At 37.7% G+C, this 21,343-nt stretch overlaps 1 protein-coding gene across 3 annotated transcripts in view; it reads right to left on the bottom strand.

The window, feature by feature from the left end:
- Window positions 1–21,343, bottom strand: part of adam22 (ADAM metallopeptidase domain 22) — an 85,467-nt gene that overhangs the window by 8,134 nt on the left and 55,990 nt on the right. The window contains exons 15-29 of one of the 3 annotated variants that reach the window (XM_088600639.1): window positions 21,039–21,138; window positions 20,053–20,124; window positions 19,529–19,621; window positions 17,579–17,659; window positions 17,263–17,313; window positions 16,298–16,361; window positions 16,109–16,214; window positions 15,804–15,923; window positions 14,876–15,044; window positions 11,413–11,524; window positions 8,376–8,466; window positions 7,232–7,249; window positions 5,662–5,856; window positions 3,431–3,531; window positions 2,893–2,959 (exon numbers count right to left, since the gene is read on the bottom strand). In XM_088600639.1, the coding sequence (XP_088456765.1) occupies window positions 2,893–2,959; window positions 3,431–3,531; window positions 5,662–5,856; window positions 7,232–7,249; window positions 8,376–8,466; window positions 11,413–11,524; window positions 14,876–15,044; window positions 15,804–15,923; window positions 16,109–16,214; window positions 16,298–16,361; window positions 17,263–17,313; window positions 17,579–17,659; window positions 19,529–19,621; window positions 20,053–20,124; window positions 21,039–21,138 (1,440 nt within the window). The remainder of the gene's footprint in view (window positions 1–2,892; window positions 2,960–3,430; window positions 3,532–5,661; window positions 5,857–7,231; window positions 7,250–8,375; window positions 8,467–11,412; window positions 11,525–14,875; window positions 15,045–15,803; window positions 15,924–16,108; window positions 16,215–16,297; window positions 16,362–17,262; window positions 17,314–17,578; window positions 17,660–19,528; window positions 19,622–20,052; window positions 20,125–21,038; window positions 21,139–21,343) is intronic. The other 2 variants (XM_088600640.1, XM_088600641.1) reach the window with 2 other exon arrangements.

The following is a 21,343-nucleotide window of genomic DNA, read 5'->3' as shown; positions in this document are numbered from 1 at the left end:
TCAACGCCATGCTCATTGAGTGGTTCCTGTTCCATACCTTCAGCAGCCTCTGTGTGGCCAGAGTATCCTTCCGTACTCACTCCCTGCTCTTTAATCTCAAGGGTTTTAATTAAACCTCCCAAATTTTATAATAGGAGTTGTCCTTTCATCCTTAGTTGTTTAAACCATTGTCTCTCTTTGGGGTTTTTTCCTTGCCTAATAGTCTGGGGCCAAAGGGCATCATGTATCCACCCACACTGCCTTAAGAACTGAACAGCGTGTGACATGAATACCTTGTTCAACCCCCACTCAACCCCACCTCCTTTTCGGAGATGCAGCTTTGTAAAATACGAGAAGGCATTTGTTGGATCAACAGAAAGTTGAAAAATAAGAGCAAGAATACATTTGTATTTTAGAAATACATCCTCGTCCTTATATACCTCTAAGTAGAAATGTCTAAATAGCAAATAGGAGTGCTTTTATTAGAATTTCACTGGAGCTTGTATATTAAAGATAACATAAAGAGCTTCTTTAGGCATTTCTATGCACACAAAACTAATGTTCCTTTTATTGTCTTAAATGTTCTTTCAAGTGTAATAAACAGGAGCACACACAACAGGAGCTCACTTGTCATAAAAAAATAAAGGCAGATGTCTTTCAAAGTTATGGGAATGAGAATTAATCTCACTCTTAATATCACATGCTGCTCCCATTTACCTTGATAGGTTGGTGTTAATTTTTATGTGGTCAAAAATTAATATAAAGCCAATGGTATTGTAAAGGGTAAGCATGCAAACATCTTTTAAAAGGCGGGTTTTGGCAGGAGGGGTGTCTTTGCGCTTTGGAAACAGATGAAGCCCTGGGTGTCTCTTCTTGTCATGATCAAAGGAGCCCAACACCTTGTATCAAAAAACAAGAAAGCAGGCCCAGCAGTATTAGTGGAGAGCTGGATCTTGTTTGACCAAAAAGAAAAAAAAGGTTATAAAAAAGGAGAAAGACTGGGAAATCATCTTTGGAAATACCTAATGTATGGTCCTTCAGTGTTTTTATTCACATCTTCTACCCACTTAGCTACATTATATTCTCTTTTGAACCATGGGCTTAAATACCTGCAGAAAGCAATGGTAAACACACAGAGACAGCAGAGGTAGAGAAAGAAGGAGACGAGATCTTACAACACAGCAGTGCACAGCAAAGACATTCTGTTTACCCCACCAAGATGCAAGTGTGCGTTTTAAACACATCGGGTTTGTGCTTCACTGAAGTAGAAATCTTTGTGTCGAAAAAACAAAGCTGAACCTATTATCTTCAGATGTCAGTGTGCAAATGATATTTGCCTACTAATACTACTATGTTTTTCAAAACCACGTAGACAATACAGTGGTACTAATTGTTTTATTTGTATGTTAAAGACTTTTTCCTGTAAGATAGAGGTATTTATTATTCTTAAATGTAAACTCCATGGGATCCATACATGTGGATATCCAGAAAGGAAATATATCCCACCTGATTATAGACACTGAATATTCTTAAGATACAGCCACTTTCGTGACTGAAATTACAGGTGGATATTCTCAACAAGAAAAAAAATACTGTATGTATTTTCCTTTAATAAAAAAAAAACTGCAGCTGTAAGGTAGCTTGTAGTACAGATGACAAAGCCTGGATCTCATAGGATAAAGGCAACAACGATATAGGCAATTCGATCAACTCTGCATTTTGGTCTCAGGGTCATTTCGATAAGCAATTCAGTTTTTGTTCATTGGGCTCATGCGTAAAATAAAAAAGCAGCATTTAAAACAAGAACCACATTGATAAAAAATAAAAAAACAGTACAAACCAGATCGATACAGTCAATCAATCACATTAAACATGCACATTTTAATTTTTTTAAGTATAAATTACAAATGTTCTTCAGGATATACTGCATAATATATTTCTCATTATAGTGATAAATAGGTGAAGAAACATTTTGTCTTAAAAACATTTTTGTTGCCTTTCCACTTTTACATAATAACATTAACTAGTGTCACTAACATAGTGACATTAACTAAAGTATCAGAAAACTCATTAACAAAAACGGATTCAACTTTCTCACAGTTTTCTTATGATACAGGGCTAGACTGTTAAAGGGGAACTGCATTCCCAATTTCTCAGACTGGTTATTAAATCTCAGAAACAAAATAAATTCATTGACGTTATAGAAAAAAATTTCAAATTTCAAATTGAGCACAAAATCGGGAACTTTGTCAAAGTAATGTAAGTCGCCATGTTGTCACAAACTCTTATTCGAGGTCCCACTAATTGCCCTTCCTGCTCACTAGTCACGTTAATGACTAATGTAATACGATGTACGAGTGAATAAGTACAGGTTCACTGCAGAAATGTTCCAACGTGATCTCCATGCAGAGTTAACAGGTAAGTAGTATTTATTGGCAAAACCGTCTCCAAATAGAGAACAGTATCTCTATTGGATTAAAAATGATCTTTTCACAAGCCTGCTTCTTTACCATATAATAATGCCACATCACATCACTGGATGTTTTGTTCCTCGTTCTGAATCACAGAACAGGGAACTGTGCATACCGTCTATTTTGTGACATTGTAGGTTTTACAAGTTACTGTGTACATTTTAGTTTTATTGTAGTTTGAAATGCAATGATTGCTGATGCCGATTCTTTCTAACCCCAAAATATAAAAATAGCATTGCAGTTCCCCTTTAACATTTTAACGATCACGTTAATTTCCCCAATTAGCCTGCACCACAGTCTGGAGCAGTGTGCGATATAAGCTCAGCCTCTGCTGGCAAAAAAAGATGCCGGAAAAACTGGAACTGCTGAGTCATAATTTACAACTACTACCATGAATGCAGAAATCCCTCTCCAGACAGCAAAAGAATGTAAAATGACTTACTCTGTTGAGTTTGAACGTGGTCGGAATTTTTTTCCTTTGAGTTTTTTCCGGTTACCTCCCAGGTTCCCTGAAAATATTGACGGAGCTTATTATTTTAGAACACTACGTTATGTGGTCAGGACCTCAGAGTGGAGGCAATACCTCTGAGCTCCCAGTTTACTTCAGTGTATTTTCCACAGTAGGTTTTAAGCTGGGAAACAGTGTCCTAAGGAAACATACCTAATGGTGGCTGGTCTGAGGGATGAGTACACAGAGCTGGAAGGAGTACACTACATATGTATTTTATACAGGTTAGAAGAACACAAAAATGTTTGTTTCCCATCGTAAATGCTTTTACAAAGTGTGTGACTGCTGTCTTGGGTAGCTCAAAGTGCCTGAATCACAGCCCAAAGAATCACCAAACCCACTGAAACAAAAAGCTAGACCAAACACAGAGACACCCATGTGCTGGTGCGTCGTTATTTGTACGACATTATTTAGCGGAGGTCTGAAATGCGCTTTGTGAAGTCTTAATTTCATGGAAAAAGAAAGAAGGTACCTTGCCATGAGTTACTTCTAGGGCGTCCATTTTCACAGATGTCAGAAATATGTTTAGCATCTGGTATTCGCTCACTCCATGAATGGGACAATCCATTTGATCTTGAAATAAGAAGTAAGACAACTGTTAACTGCTGATCCTCAATGTCTGCATCTTTACAATACAATTAAATTAATTTTAGCTTTGATTGTCTATGAACAGATCTATGGTTTGTAACTTGAAATCCATGCTGTCTTCATATCAATATTAGAATTGAATACAGTACTAATCTCTCCCTTTATACAGTAGGTGTCAAACAACTCTTTCAGTTCTTTCAATTTACAGTATGATGTTTTGTCAAAAGTCACACTGTAGAGATCATCCTGTGAAGAAATCATACAAATACACAGAGCTTTTTTTATTCGTCTTCAGTTATTGATTCTAACTAGTTTAACATTTAAACAGTAAAACGTATGCACAGGACAAAACCTGTTCTAAATAAAGTCTGGTATACTGTAGATAAAATTAACCTCATTAGACTATTGACTTCATTAGGGGAGTCACTATAATTGAACACATAACTTTTTCACTAAGTACAGTATATGCAGGTTTTTGGCACCCTGGTGACATGCTAGTAATCAAAGATCCCACCATTACATCAAAAGGAATATTACTTAGTTTTCTCAGAATTCCACAATATTCTTAAGTTTGTAATAGTGACATAAAGGAACACCCAAACATAAACACTTTTTACCCCAAACCCCCAAAATTCAAATACATCAGGACAGTCATCTACAGTATCAGAGTTTAATAGGCGAGCTGGGTTTGCTAATAGGAACAATTCTCTTGTCTACATACTGTACAATCATAGATTGCTTTCTTACTTTTAGTGCTTTGCAGAAATGTGTATTATGCAATTAACAACATGAAGTACTAAAAAAGAAGTTAAAAATTCTCCTGAAGGTAAAATCTAAACAAGAAGAGACACAAAAGCAACTGAACAAGCAGTGAAGCAATATACTATGACAAGAAAGCATCTTTGCCACTTTTCTTCCTATTACTCCTTCTATGTCAGCATACACTACAAATGGAAATCACATAGCAGACGACGAGTACAACACTACATACTGCAGGTATTATAACACACCCAAGCCTCACTACCACAGACTCCATCACACAGGAACACAGACACTGAATGGATATGAATAAACGTCACATTGTTCTTACTTTTGATGATCTGGGTTCTGATTAATATATAAAGTTTCAAAACTATTTTATAATTCAAAGCAATCACTTTAAAAACACTTGTCCCTGAAGATATTTATGTCTATAATGTAGTTATAGACAAAGCTATGATATAGTCAAAGCTATGAGCCATTGCTGCCAGGCAACAGAATTCCTCTAAATTAAGTGTCTTGGAGGACTTGCAACATAATTAACCTGTTTAGAGATAAGGCTCTGCTTGGGGCACATGGCCTTTATGTGTACCTGCACATCAACAAATCGTAAAGAGTCAACCTGAACTCTCAGATGAACCACCATTCAGCTTAAAAATATGTCACTTAGTTAAAAAACTGCCTTTATTATTGAACAAGAATCAGCAATGTCATGGATACGGTTTTGACAGAAAAATAAACATTTAACAGTGTAATTATTTCTGTCTTTTCATAACAATACTGCAGAAGTCTTTAAATATGTTCAATTTAAAATGGACAGGATAACATTAGCTCCATCAGACCAGTGAGTTGGTTATGAGAAGAGATAATGTGACTCCAAACCAAGGATCTCATGGGTCATCTTGACAATAATATTGGCTTTAGCAAAACCACAAATGAAAAGACCGAGAATGCTTTATTAGAAAGAGAAGGAGCTGTGCTTTAGTAAGGATTATGATCAAGATTCCAAATCTACAGCTAAAAATCCTGCACCGGTTGTTCCTGTGGATCTCTTTCTAAAACCTTTGATTTGATCATGATGAAAAATCTTTTTAAAGACGAATGTGTGAGTGGAAAACTGAAACCAGACCATGGGTGTGAAAGAGTCACATATCTGAAGAGCGAAAAACACGGTGAATACAGTAACCTTTTTCTTTGCCTACAGCAGTGGTTTTAGTCAATTCAGTTCATACATTTATGAACACTTCTAAATTTGAGAAGCACTCTCTTTCTTAACACCAAAATGCAAGGAATTAACAAAGAAAAAGGCTGGCGTTTACAAGTCACATGAGAACGAAAAGGAAGAAATGCTCAAACCTGATGCCAAACAATGAAATGTTCTGACTAATGGATGGGATGGATGGAGTGAAGGAACATATCTGAAAATGCGACAGATAAGCAGACCTCTTCTTAGAGCTAGTTGCAGAGTTTGTACTGACTCCAGGAGGCATGTCACTATAGAAGGAGTCGGCATCCCCTGGCTTTTTAACATAGTCTCCCGGTGGCATTTCTCTACAAACAAGCAAGAGGAAAGACATGACAGAAGAAGAGACCCGATCAGACAGGCAAGCCTGCGACGCACAATAAATAAAGACAAGGCAAGAGGTGCTCGTGCATTCCATTAGCCTCTTCGATGCAAGCAAGAAAACAGCAGCATTTCTTTAATACAAGCTGCACCGTGCTTGTGAAAAAGTCCAATTAAAGCAAATTGAGATATACTGTGACTTAACTCACAATGCAAAAACAAGGACTTACAAATTGTACAACCAAAGACAAATATTTAAGACAAGAGTACTGACACACCAGTAAATATGAAATTCTCTTATTCCTGTCCCAGTCAATAAAGGCATGTTTGTGTCCAGTATTTGAATTTAAATGTTTAAATTAAATGTTTTGATTTAAATGGCCCTTTATATATGGGTTGTCTAACCTATAACTTATTTTTATAAGTATAATAAGGTGTGGAATAACCAATAACGTCCCTCCAAATTGCCTCGAGACCATAAAAGAATGTAGAAAGATGAAATGCAGGATTGTTTTTTCTGCACGGCTGTTTATTTCAGCCTTTGCAGAAATGTATTCAACCTGTTATAGAAAACGTTTTTGTTTTTTCTTTTTCATTTTTAGAGTATGATACACCACATTTGCACTATGTATTCAAATCCAGAAGACTCTCAGGGAATAACCTTATTCTTTTCTATAAAGCAATTTTACAGAAGATCCTGTACAACCCTGACTATTCACTGAATTACTAAACTGACTTGTAAAGATAAAAAAGAAACAAGCACGATTGTGATAATACTAATCTCTTTCAAAAGTGAAAAGGATCAGTAATGTTAGTTAGAAACTTTGATGTTTTAGGGGTTATACTATATTAGGAAGAGAAATATGGGGGCAAAATACTTACCCAGATGATAATTAATTCAGTTTAAAAATTGCCTGTCTTTTGAATACTTTTCCCAGCTTTTTTTCCTGATTTAAGTCAGGAAAAAAAATCCCCTGGCCATTAGAAAGTATGTCCTTTTTTAAATAAAATTCATGCTTTGAAATACTGTATTTCACATTTGCCAGTACACATAGGAGACCCTGTCCTTAACATGAGGCAATGCAGTACATTACAAGTCATTTGACCTCCTCCCAGCAAGCAAGAGAGCCAGTCCTGTAACCGAGGTATGGAGCTGTAGTGTAACATTTGTCCAATGTTTGACCTTAGAAGCCAGAATCATAGAGGGCTACCACTCACTTAAAATTAAATTTATATGAAATAATCTAGTAAAATCACTGATACAATTTCACATACTTACTTGACAAAAATGTATTAACACTGGGATTTACAGACAACAGTACTGATAAAAAAACAAACTTGTTGACTTCAAATGGTGCCTACCTTCGTTGGCGATAATTTCTTTCCATGTTGGAGAACAGAAAGAAATAAAAATCAGTTACCATTGTAAAGACTTTACAGAGGATATTCCTGTGTTAGTGAAATGACAAAGGAGAATTACAGTCACATTATCAATAAAGAATTACAGTTCACACATTATGAAATCTATGGCAACAGATTTAAGTATTTCACCATTATTTTGCGAAGAAATTAAATGACTTCAGTTGTTCTTATATGCATATAAAGCATTTCAAATAGGAAATGTGAAACCTTGACCAGGAAGAGTACTGCCATAAGTTATAAAAAAAACATTTATTTATTTTACTTCTGGGTAGTACATGACTGATACCGTATATATTTTACCTGACAGAAAATCACACCCAGTGTATTATTAATACTGTCTGTGTTTGTGTCTGTCAGATTGCTTCCATTCTCATTTGGGGAGTCTTATAAAAACAATATATACTGTATATACATTATCATTGTACAACATTAAATTGATGTAATTTTATTTCTTGAGATCTGAAACACTGCTGTACGGCCATTTTGTAGGGAATAGGGATTGTTGCACTAAATATGTAAGGAAGCAGCAGACGCTGGAAATGGAGCCTCATCACCCCAGAGACCAGTGGGCAGAGAGACGATTCCTCGCCCTCTATGGGAGAGACAGACCAGACAGAAATCGTCTTTGGCAAGAGCTGTTGACCCACAACACTGTAAAGTCTTAAAACAAATCTGTTCAGGGTGGCATAAAAGTCTGTAGGTAAGTTTACTGGAGCTGACGGCTACGGCATGAGATTGTTGGGGATAGCGGTTATATCTCTGACCTCTGGCCAAACAGGATCCGCCACTCAAAACTCCACGACTAAGAGCAAGCAAGGAAAAGTGAACTGAGGGGAGGCCAGGAAAAAACATCGGCTTTGTCATCACTAAAATAGAGAAAGTCCTCTCCCAAACCAAATAACCATAGGTTTATGTTCACTAGTCCTTCTAGTCACACTACCTCAAGGAAGAATCCAGTTCTATACTGGGTTTAATAGTTCAAAATTGAATTTTAAAATGTCATATTTCCTGAATATTCAGTGGTCTAAAGAGATGGCTTGAAATTTTCCTTGCACGGCTAATCCACACAGTATTGTTTACTTACTTATAGCCCCATGCGGTAATTCCTAAAATCAGAGCCAGCACAAGAATGGTACCAGCAATGGCACCAATGATGATATTGGTGCTAATGACACCTGTTTGAAAAGGGACGGGAAAAAACATTAGAGGAATCTATACAGACGTCAATATATCTTTGTTGAATGCATCCCATACTAAGTAAGGCTAATTGCCCCCAAGCTAGTGCACTGCATAGAAGGCTGCTACCTAAACCATTCCAGTGACCCATTGCACAAAGCAGCACAATGAGCTGATGCCCCAGTGATTCCCAGCTTCCTTTCAGCAAAACCCAAAACCGTATGGTGGCACTCAACAGCTCTTCTATCTTACAGCCTGATCTTGTCAGATCCTAGGAGCTAAGCAAGCCTGGGCTTGGTCAGTACTAGGATGGAGGGCTTTCAAGGAACAGCAGATTTCTGTAAGTGGTGTTGGTGTAACACTGTGCTTTAGCTCAGATGAGATGTCAGTGATTCTGACTGTACAGTCGCCTGACACTGTTTGCAGTGTGTTAGCCCAGATGTTATGATCATAGCAAAATTCAATCCAGTCTCTCTAGATTTCAGCCTTACTTTTATTGATGAAGCAGACGAATCTCACTTAATCTACTCTGTAATGGGACTACGTAATGCATAATGCCTGCTATATACAGTATCACCCAGGTGGATGCTGAACTTCCCTGGTGGAAAAAGTAGCTCCCTTTCACATACTGTATATCTAAATCAAATACATTTACATCACTGCATTGTATTATTTTACTGTTATTATTTACATGGGTAAATAAATATCCATTTTTATTTTAAAATGGCATTGCATTGGAATCCATGAAAGAAAAGGTACCAAATAAATTCTACACTCTTTCACAGTAAAGAAATAATTGAAATATAATTAATTGTATTAACATCTCAGAGTACTGATAATTTTCTACCACATAACAGATTGTACAACTATAGGGAATAGCAGTTAACACAATATTTGCACATATCTAGACATAATTATTTTGTCATTGCAGAAATATATTTAAAAGATCAAATGAAATGTTACAGAAATTCAAATTATTCCATACAGATAAATGTGTGTAAGGTACATGTCCTTCACTCATGTGATTAAACCTCTCAACTCAGTGATTTATATACACTAAGAACAAAATGAAAAATGAATTTAAATTAAACAGTATATCCAGTAGGTGGGATGTGGGAAATGTAACAAAGTTATAGAATGAACATTATAAACCACTTCTGTTACAGAAAGACAGGGATTTAAGAAAGTGATTATGACAAAAAACACAGATGGTACAGACAATCACCACAGTAGGCTCACAACAGACAAGAACTGAAATCTAACCTCACTGTTACACCACTCAAGAAATCCAACAAAGACATGACCCTGTCAACAAAAAATGTATGAAAGCAGTTTCAACAGAAAACACAATGATAATAAAAATGGAATCTAAGTTTTATAAAAAAAGACCAGAAAGTGACACATAATTAACACGCTGACTTTAAATTAATGCGTAAACAAATAGTTCTTTTTATTGCTAATAAATGACTGTATGTTGATGCCCATTAATACGCTACATATGGTAGCAAACATTAAATCTCAAACATAATATAATTGGTTTATAATACTCCATTTAAGTTTTCCCACATTGGAAAGCAAATGCCTTTGGACACATACAGTACACCTCTATTGACTAACCTTTCTTCAAAATGAGAGTCCTGTAATAGGCTTCACTGACAATGAAACTCAACAGCAGCCAAATTGCATTCAGCAGCTGACTTGGTTTTTAGACCACTTTTTAGTCCTCGTGCTTTAAGGATCAACTGTTAGATCCATCCATCCATTTCCTCACCACTTTATCCAATACAGGGTTGTGGGGGAGCCGAAGTCTATCCCAGCAGCCAACAGGTGCAAGGAGGGATACACCCTGGATGGGATGCCAGTCCATCGCAGGGCACACACGATCACACACACAGACATGCAAACACTCACACTAGGGCCAATAAACGTACTGTACCAGCATGTCTTTGGACTGTGGGAGGTGACCCATGTGAACACAGGGAGAACATGCAAACTCCACACAGACAGCAGCCCAGGTCCAGAGCTGAACCCAGGGCCCCAGCGCTGCCTTGCTAGCTCCTGCACCAGTGCCGTTCCTCAATTATGTTTAAAACAATCAACAAAACGACGTCTCAAGACTTTACAGCAATGGATTATCTGAAGACTGACCAATCCTACTCACAGTGAATTTTGTAAACAGTGACGAAAACAATTTGTAAAAAAACCAAACTTGTTTGAACACTTTCAAAAATAAATCACTGCCACCAAGGCTCATAATCCAGTGACTAATATGGTATTTGCTTGCAAAATCCAATTAATTCTGCGTTTTGTCCGCAGAGCTCAAATAATCACTCCATCACTATTCAGCAGTGCATTTGTTTTTTTTAATCCAGAAGTTAACTTAAGTCATCTAATTGGAGCATTATTAGAGATATGACCGTTACTATTTTGTGTTATGAATTTAAAAATGGAAATTTCTGCTTAATGTTTCTACCTCAACAGAAGGCAAATAGCCGAATATAATTTTTCTAAACCTTAAATCACAAAAGGTAAAATTGCAATGTGACTGTGTCTTTACAAGTGATCTTAACAGAATAAACAGTTTGTGTCTGGAGGAGCCAAGACAGTAATCAAAGCTGATCTACGTGTTTTCTTCTGTGGGTAAATGTCTACAACAGGTTAACCATTTCTCATGTGCAGCAGGAAGTCACTGCTCCTAGAAAACGCATGTGTCCCTGGATGTAAAAACACCCTTTTAGTTAAATAATGAAGAACAGATGAGGAGTGGGTGAGTAAAAAACAGGATTCAAAACTGATTTTTATTTTTTAGCACTATTTTAAAAAGGCAGGGAATTTGGCTCTTAAGCAAACAATTCAAGTTTATTTTGTGTGGCCTCAATTTCAAAAGCCTATCCCAAATCAAAATCTAGTTGCATCGCCCGAAAATTATACTATCAAGCACTTACCGTTGACAGGGATTGTGGGTCCGGCAATTAAGGAGCTCAGAGGAAAAACAATGTCGCAAGCCTCCCCTGTCCAGCCTAAGTAACACACACACTTCAACTCATTACTGCACACCTAGGATACAGGAGAGAAGGCAGCACAAAGTAAGACAGAGCCTTACAAAATAAGACTTTTCTATTATATAGCACTGAGCCTGAATTTTTTACTTAACATTTTTGGCCAAGATTCTTACAAATCAGTTCATTTAAGCTTAGTACTGAGAATCAGAAACAACTACATTCAAAGTCTTTTCAGCTAAAGCAGAACCTGTGTCATTTTTCAACATGGCGCAGTACATTGGGACTTGCTAACTTAGGAAATGTGAGCCAAGCAACAAAGAATTATGGCACCATCAACTAGCTCATCAAATCTCACAAACTAATGATTTAGCGTTTACGTCTCATGAGACAGGAAGTAAACGATGTAGGCTTGAATTTCCCCCAGATTTAAATATTTATTGAAATAATTTCATTATATATTTTAATATTTTATTGTATGGTCTATGACACTATTTCACAATTGTTTCTCTTTAGCACTATTTCCCCAAGGGAAATAACTACTCCTGCATTGTAAGTCTTGAGATTCTTCTCCAAGGTTTATCATAAGGAGGTGGAAGACAGCACATGTGACTGCCACAGCATGGTATACAAACACCTGAACAATATGGATATGCTCCCCCACTACATATCCTCTTAGTTAACCTACTGTACTGTCTGAAATAGAAAATACAAAATAACTGGAAAACAACTGCAGACATAAATTTCTCCAGTTAAAAGTAATCTTTTATATACGATATTTTTACAATATACTGTGAAACAGAATGACAGTAGAAATTAGAATGTAGAATGTTAAAAATCCCTTTGAAATGGTCTCAACCTATTTTTACTTCCACAATAGTAACTATCAATAAATTGCAACCTACTTATCCTTAAACAAAGGGTTTAACAATTCACCCATCTGGTGCTTTTCACCAATTAAGCTGTGAAAAGAACTTTTAAGTTAACGCAGGAATCACGACTTCTCCCATTGACAAATGCAATTAAAAATGACAATTATCAGTTTACCGGTGACCAACACTGTATTTTTGGTTGAAAAATACTGATGAGCATGCACATAATGACACTGTCCTTTAATTATTAAGGTAAATTTCCATTTCAAAGTCTTTTATTGCAACGACAGATTAATAAATCCTTTGATTCAGAAGAGAGCAAGAATAAGTACTGAAATGTCTTTTTGAACTATTGTTGGATTATGGTTTACTGTCAAACTGGGTCACCAGTGATACAATTTAGGACAGATAATTTCAACGCCCTTTAAATAAGTCATTCGGCTATTACATTTTGTTGCCATATTTCTTTGAAAATTAAGCCTTTGCCGTTTCCTTGCTTTTAAAGAGAAAAATAAATGCAGCAGTAGTTCAAAGATCAAAACAATTTTGCTTAGTTCTGTGTACACAATAAGGAACAATTAAATCTAGGTCAAGTATAGCTGAACTCCACAGAAAAGTGTGACTGACCTAAGAAAAGTAAAGAAAGTCAGTTAGCTTCCGATGTGGCTTAGCAAGTGACCCATTTGTGTATTAACTGGACTATTGTGTGCACTGACCACAGTACAGTATATAATCTAGAGAGATTTGTAAAAATGAAGCCAGGTCTAGGAGTGCTAGTGTCACTTTAAGGCACTAGATGGCAGCTATAGGAATATCAAGGCATTAGCAAGGTTTTGAGAGGAATAGAATACATCTGATTGTTATCACATTCCTCTATAAACAGTTTCCGTAACCGGGAGTGGTTGTCTACTCTTAAGACGAGAGAGAACGATAAAGTTTTTGAAAAACAAAAACAAATATAGAGTGCTAAAGGGCCTTGCGGCGAGACACAAAAATAGCTAGGTTAGTTTCCGAGCTGACAAATTAGAGAATGACTGGTAAAACCCAGTGCCAGCCCTTAGGTTAAGGCTAATGGGACAGTAGGTTAAAGATCTCCCTGCAGAGTTCTTGTGTAGATCCTTTGGAGCCAAGCTAAGTATTGGCAATGGTGTGGCAGAGCCCATAGTGGTTATTTAGGGAAGCACTATCACAAATTAAAAAAACACACTAGTTTTTCTATCCAAAGAAAAAAAAAATCTTCTTTTCTGAAACTAAGAAAAGGACGGAATTTTGTTTTTGAAAGAGTGGGGAAACTATGGTACCTGTAATAATGCCCCTAATGCAAGCTGTTGTTGTATAAGACCACCGCATAATACCAAAGTATCCCCAAGCCAAGCTAGACAATGCCCCACAGTAATAAAAACTTCTGGAGTCACAAAAAGGAGTCTAGTGTACTCGTTTACCCAGTGGGAATCGTTCAAGAATGACTTGACTTAGGACTGCATCTGCAAGCTATTGGGGTAGATCGCTATTGACTTTGGTGAAGGGCTCAAGTCCTTTGGGTCACTTTGGGTAAACCATGTGCACAAAAGCAGTAAGTGCCTGGTGAGCTCAGTCAACCAGACTGGAACACACCAGCGAATGTTCCACATGGGGCACAGGAGCACAAGAGTGGCCCTTAATTGAATCTGTCAAGCAACGATCAGAGCAATGGTGTTCCAATTCAGATTCCCCATGTCCTCCATAATTACAGTATATCCCTTTACGTGGAGTATACATATCTATTTTGGTTATAACAGTTTCCTCAGTAGATTAAATTGTATTGCTTTTCTTTGGATTGACATTGAATGCCTAAGATCTGTAATTTAAAGAATTTCTCTGTTGCAAGTAACTATCAAAAAGCTTCTGAAAAACTGAATCTGATCTACTGTATGCTTTGCATTCATTAATGCTGCTGCTTCCTAGAAGAATTAGTTAAGCAAGCTTTCCTTTTTCTAGGCACATGCATAACACTGCAGGACCGTACGATGACCGTGTTTTGAGTTTATTCACCTTCCATGATGTGCGATTGTCTAGTTAAAGTGGTTACTGTGAGGAAGTGACCGGGCAGGGTCTTCTTCAAATAGCTTCCTGGAGCCTCACGGACGGATGGATCCAAAATCCTCTAGCGGGGCTACTTTTGCAATTATTCTGTCAAGGAGGCAGCCCCTGGATATCACAGAGCCACAGCACCCTTTCAGCGTGACTAAAACGAGCAAACGGGGGTCGTGTGCAAACGTGACGAGGGCGCCTCGGCCCCCCACCAGGGTTCGATCACCTAACAAAACATCTATTTCATGACAAGTCGCTCCTGGGAACCAAGCGCCTTTAACAAGGCTGTGTGAATTTAACAGGCTGACAATTAATACCACGTGCGGAGCCACTCGCAGTCTCGAATCAATTTAAAGTAATCGCAACCGTCCCGTGCGGTGAGAAAGGGCTGCGGCCACGCGGCGTGCATGCTGTACCTCCCAGCAATCAGTCAACTGCTGGGAACGTTAATTGGATATTAAACGTACCCCGTGCCCTGAGCAGATTTTCTTATCAGTGGTGCCGGGGCAAGTGCTGAAATTGAATTCCTGCACCGGGAGACACCTGTGGCTTAAGCAGAGCCTGTCGGTGCCACAGGCAGTCCCATCCTCCACGTAGCCCAGATCCGTATCTCCGTCAATTATCACATGGCCACCACTGCGGGGACACAGCACAGCAGAAACCAGCCCTCGTTTTCTCCCCTCTTCAGACACCACGTTAAAAACAGCATCCGGGTAGTATACATTGACATTTTTTCAGCCCCTTTCACTTCCACTCGTAATATAAAATAAAGCTGTAGTTCTGAAGAACTACCAACAAAAACTGATGATTAATTTACCACCCTGATGTATTGTACATATTATGAAAATCAGGGTAAGCACTGCAAAATCCTAAAGCCAGTACACCAATATAAATCATCCCTTATTATTATTATTATTATTATTATTATTATTATTATTATTATAAACTCCATGGAATTCCATATCCATGTGACTATCTGGAAAGGAAATATATTTTCAAATTATTACGAAATTACTTATTGCATTTTGTGATTACAAATCATCAAGTGCATGTCTTTTTTTTCAGCATTTGTGAAAGACCCGACAAAAGAATTGCAGTTTATGCAGAGTAAACATTGGGTCTAGACGTAAGAGTTAACAAGTGAAGGCCTCTGTGTCAGAACACATTTAAAATGGAACTGCCAAAAAGCAACTGGTTAAAAACATTGCAGAACAAATAGAAATCATGCTGAAATCTGGTTTCCAGCTGCATTTTAGACATGCACATTCTCTGAGCTCTGAATGGAAATGGAAATCAAACTGAATCTCACACAAAAGCACCTGTAGGAGACAGCAGGACACAGAAAAGGAGGAGGGCAGACTTTATGACACATTGCCTTTGCAATAAATTCATTACCTGCAGTCTAAGGCAGCACTTTGCTGAACCACTGTGTAGGAAGTCAAACCACCTTGCAGCTCTCCTAGTCTGGGTGCAGGAGAGATATTGGAGCACAGTAGATACCCGCAATGCACGTCTCTAGATCGAGCAAAAAAATACAATTAAAAATGATCAAGGTTTCTTCAAACAGCTTTTAATAGCAGTTTGGACATGGGTACAGAATGTAATTTGAAGATTTTTAGAAACTGAAGCATCTGTTTTTATAACAAGGTCAATCTGAGCCACATGTCAAAACAGAGCACAAAAATGTCAGAATGCCTTACTGCTTGTTGCACTGAATCCAAGTGTCTTTATCCTTCCCACAGTTTCCCTTCTCAGTCCCCTCAATGTTGAGTTTCTCATAGCAAAACTTGTCTGCAGAAGTTGCTTCTGAAAAACAAATGCTAGCATGTACCTTAAAGTGACTACTTTTGTTTATATTTGAAAGGAAAATTCATTCTTCTTCCACTTACTCTCTCCCCAAATGTATTTGCATTGTCTGTCTTTCGTTTTACACCTTCCATTGAAGCAACGACCCTAAAAATGTAAGAAAGGTTCACTCAAATGTCAATAATATTAATCCAGTTACATTTTCACCAGCCCAGTTTGTGCTTTTTAAAGCTATAGAAGGAACCATGGGAATGTGTCTCCCTGGACAAGAACAACTTCAGGGGCACTAACATGGCTTTCCAAGCACTCCTGAGTTTCAAAATCACCATACCTATCAGCACTCAGATACAAAAGGTTCCAGCGAAGAGATCCTTACAAACAAGCATTGATCTTGAATGTCAGTGTGGCATCACTAAAATCATCGTGAGACAAGACGACAGTGATGGATAGGGGTTATCAGTTGGCCATGCTTTTTTTCTGAAAGATCCACAGTTACTGTCCACGCCAGCACTATCTGTCAATCCTGGAAATGGTGGCAATTCCCCTCATTTCAGCAGTACGGCCAGTTGCAGCAGACTGCCTTAATGCAGGATGACGCAACCTTGCACTACAGAGACTGCGAGAGCACTGCTGTCACATGCATTAGACAACAGCGCCCTTAAGCCTGGACACCACAATTCCAGGGGTCTGGAGCTGTGTGCTATTTGGCTCTGGGGTTGCCTCAAGCCAGCTGTGCTAGCAGATCTCAGAATGCTCTGCAAATCTGACTGAAAATTAAATAACTTCACACAGCTGTGTACCAAGATCTCCCATACCATACATGCAAGCCTCTATGAACACAGAACAGTGCTCTCAGGTGTATACAGTCACAGTCCACCGTGGGGAAAGGGTACTCATTTGTATGCATGACCCTGTGATGTGGTCTTCACGTTTAATTCTTGGATTAATCCAACTATGCGAAGGTATAGTACCTACCACAAAATGACTCCAATAAGCTGCACAAGTCACTCTATATTAATAAAGTTAATATATAAAAAAATACATTTACCTGGTCCTTTTCACAAGTATAGCCATCCATCTTATGAACATTTGGTGGACACTGGAAAAAAAGTACGCGTTTTTTTTTGTGTATAGACAGAACAGGTGAAACTGAAGCATTTGTTTTGATTGTTATAATTGTCTACATGGTAAAAAACTTTACATCTGCATTTCTTAACAGTTTATTTTTTAGATAGGGGAATGATGAATTAAATAAAAGCCAACAAAGAATAGAAGGCATGAGACTAGAAATATCTACAAAAAAAGGCAAAACGGTGCTGAAAAAAAGACCTTAGCAGCCCAGACACTTCTTCCCATTGACGTACCTGACTTGAGTTGCCAGTGCAGTTCTCTGGAATGTCACAGTCATTCACAGCCTCTCGGCAGACAACACCCATGTACTCCAACTGAAAGGCAAGAATTTAAAGCAAACATCAAATTTACACACGAAGCAGTACAACAGACTTACATAAGATGTTGAAGTTCAATGACTGGAAAAGTTCAATGCAGCATTGATCACAATTTCAAACGATTTCCTTCCAAATAAAAGTTTGTAGGGAATAAAGTATAGCTTTTGCAAAGCATCCAAACTAAAAAGACCATAGCCTACTAGATGTGTCTTCTGAATAAAAGCAATATTCCTGTAGTAATAACTGACGGTTTCAGTAAAGCACCTAAAATTCGACCTCATCAATTGAGTTTATGAATTTTCCACTATATCGAAATGAAAAAGAACAAGAAATGACACTATGTAATTCAGTTCATGCAAGGTTCACATTTTTTCAAGAAGCGTTTGAACTACATAGAGAAGAATCCTTTATTAGTTTACTGTATGTTTATTATTGTAGTAATGAACAAAACGTTTTATTGTGAGTTGGCTTCAACTGAGGAAGGAAAACCCACGCCATTTGAGTTGAACTCATCTGGATTTCCATGACTATTTGATGGTAGCCAAAAAAGTATTATAATTAAAGACTTTGTTAACACTGCTGTTAGAGACCTAGAATTTAAGACTATTCCAAAAGCAGGTTTGAACAGTGGTAGTGTAAGAAGCTATGATCCTCTGACCCATAAGACCCTGATCAGAGAAAGAATTGATTCTTGGGGCACCAGTAAATAATGCATGAAACATGGCCCAACGGTTTTAAGAAAGAATTTGTCTGAAGTTGTTCAGGCTAAATCACTACAAGTATACATTTCAGAAATCAGACCTGACACTTACTTATAGAGTATCTGCATTACACAGCACACTCACCTTGAATTACTGGAGCATGAGTCGCTTGTTAATGTACTGATTAGCCAGAAATAAGCTTGGACCTGCTCATGCTTCTACATATCAATTACTTGTACAAATAGACGTCCAAGTAAATTGAGGGGTTTTAAAACGAAAGCATTTTTTTTCCGCAATGACCTTTTTCGGGCAAGCCAGATAAACCTGCCTTTCTGCAAAACAATTTGTCAGGAATAGAATCACATTCACAATGACCCCTTCTCATCTGAATCTTGACAATCCCTACTATAAAAAAGGTTTAATAAAAACATCTGGGTATACCTCTTTATTACGCAGCTTGTGAAATGTCTGTTACTGTCTACGGGTTTTTTGTGCTCATTTCAGGTTAGAAGTATTATAAAACTATCCTTCAACATGTTCCAGCAGAAACCTTAAGTGCTTATTAAGCAAGCATGGGGAAGAATGTAGAAGCAATGTGCTCCACTCGCAGCACAGTAATTCACCACAGTTTTTCAGGAATCTGTGTGAGGTCTCCCCACCACTCTCTGTTGCAGGTCTATCTGATAACTGCTTTAGGTACAGTAGCTGGGGAAATGACAGTTTAATTATAAACAAGGACATCCCACAGACTACGTTACCTGATGTATATCTGTAGCCAAACACAAGCATTATTTTGTTTATTTAAATTAAAATGCTGTACCTTGGTACCTTGGAATGTGCACCACATTCTACAATATTAACAATAAGACATTACAGACCATCCTGTGGTCTAGCAATCTCAGGGTGGTAAATGCTAGTTTTGGGGGTCTCATTCAGTGTAAAGTTAATGAAAACCTCCCAAAGCGGCAGTGAGTGTGTCCTTATCCACAAGTGCGCATTGTGCCTCTTGTCCTTCCCTTCCTGCCACGTTCGAAAGGCAAATTCTTCTGACTTGGGTGGCTGACTTTTACATAGGCAAGCAACCAAGTGTTTGATTATTCTAAATTATTTTCAATTTTAATTCCTTTTCATTGTCCTGTGTTTGGGAGAGGGAAGCTCGCAATACCTGGCAGTTCTTACAGCAGAGACCATCGCTGCAGTTGGAGCCTTGAGTGAGCGTACACTTTTTACAGCAGTTCTCACCTTCCTTCTTGCATTCCTGAAAGCAAAACCAAAATGCAATATTAGATTAATCCACAACACTTGATGAATAGAATATTTAGACTATAAGGCTTCTGTTTCTTATATTGTCCATTTTAAGTTAAACTCCTCCAGTACTTAACTAAACTGCGTGATCTAAAATACTAGCAGTTTCACAGGTGTCACTTATTGAAAGCAGACTAGCAGACGTTAAGGGTCACTTGCAGTGGTGAATTCTGCATGTCAGTAGCATTATTGAAGACAGATTTTAACTTATTAAGATTAACGTAATACAATACATGGACGTTCATACTTGACTACTCATTCCAGACGATTCCAAAATCCACTAGTACATCTCTTTTCAAACAGTTTCAAACTAGGGTAAACTTCAGAGTTGTAAGATATCTACTGGAGAGCCCAGAGGATTTCAGAAATACACTCCTTACTCACAGCAGGCGTACCACAGTCACACTCCTCTCCAGGCTCAACGAATCCATTGCCACATTCCGGGGGGTCTAAAAGCTACACGATAGGAAATAAACATGAAAGGAGTGGGCATGTTCCATCACAAGGACCTCCTTGTGCAAACTGGTCCATGTGGGACAGGTGAGATAGGACCGACATTTACACGGGAACTGTACATTTAAACACTGGAGATTTAGAAGCATACAGTGAAATCTTGCGTTTGTAGATATTTAAAAAAAGAAATAACCTATTGAAGTTCCAAATGATTGCTTTAAATGTTGTTCAAGAGAAAGTAGATACAAATGACATTTAAAGGGAATGTACAAGGATCAAGGTGCAATTATATCTGGGGAATAAATGTATTGCTCAAGCTAAATACTGTATATATCCCTTCTTTCTTCTCTAATTAAAGACAGATTCAAACCTCAGAATTGTGATCAAACACCCCCTCCTCCAAAAATAATTGCAATTTATAAACACAGTAATGAATGCAAATGGAACATATGATTTTCAGAAGTCTTTTGAGAAAGATGGTAAGTGTTCAAGGTAATACATGCATTTATCATGTATGCAATTGCCCATACATTAAATATAAATCATAGTAATGGCTTAACCATCAATAAAGAATTTCTTTAGTCATTGCAAATCTTCTTGTTTTTTTTAATTTCTGCTTTGTTTGATCGAAATATGACTAGAACAAAGTCTTTGAAAAGAAGTAATAGTATTCCGATTCTATAAATGAAGTACATGAATTAAGTGCAAATGCAGTAAACTAACCATTACAATTTTTTTTACAGACACTGGGTGTTTTTGTATTGGCGAGCACGGTGCAGGAAAAGTACTGCACCTTACTTGAAACAGTCAAGCAGCTAAAACAATCAATGAGAGTACCACCCACTGGGCCGCTGCCAAAAATGCTTTCACACAGCACAGACATTTAGAATGTTTTAGAGGTTTAAAGCAGACATTACCTTTGTGGGTTTGTTGAACAGACAAGCACCTCCCCCATTGTTTAGGAAATTGTGGTACTCTTCAATGTTGCACTGTGAGAATCTTTTTGGAAGGTAATAGCTGTATTGAAACAACAAAAACGTGCAATTCTTAAAATGCTGTTAAACTAAACTGTTAAGCCTCAGGAACATACTGTACTAGACTACTACCAGGTATAATTCAAAATTCCTAAAAGAGGACAGGTTAGCACTCCACTTATCTGTTAGCTCTTACCTGAATGCACTGTGCACCTAAAGAACACAATCAATTGGGAGTTTTTCATTTC

The sequence above is a fragment of the Lepisosteus platostomus genome, chromosome 12 (genome assembly GCF_059453375.1).
Source record: "Lepisosteus platostomus isolate fLepPlt1 chromosome 12, fLepPlt1.hap1, whole genome shotgun sequence".
Taxonomy (NCBI): Eukaryota; Metazoa; Chordata; class Actinopteri; order Semionotiformes; family Lepisosteidae; genus Lepisosteus; species Lepisosteus platostomus.
Note: the sequence above shows the minus strand (reverse complement) of the source record. Positions and strands in the feature narration are given on the sequence as shown.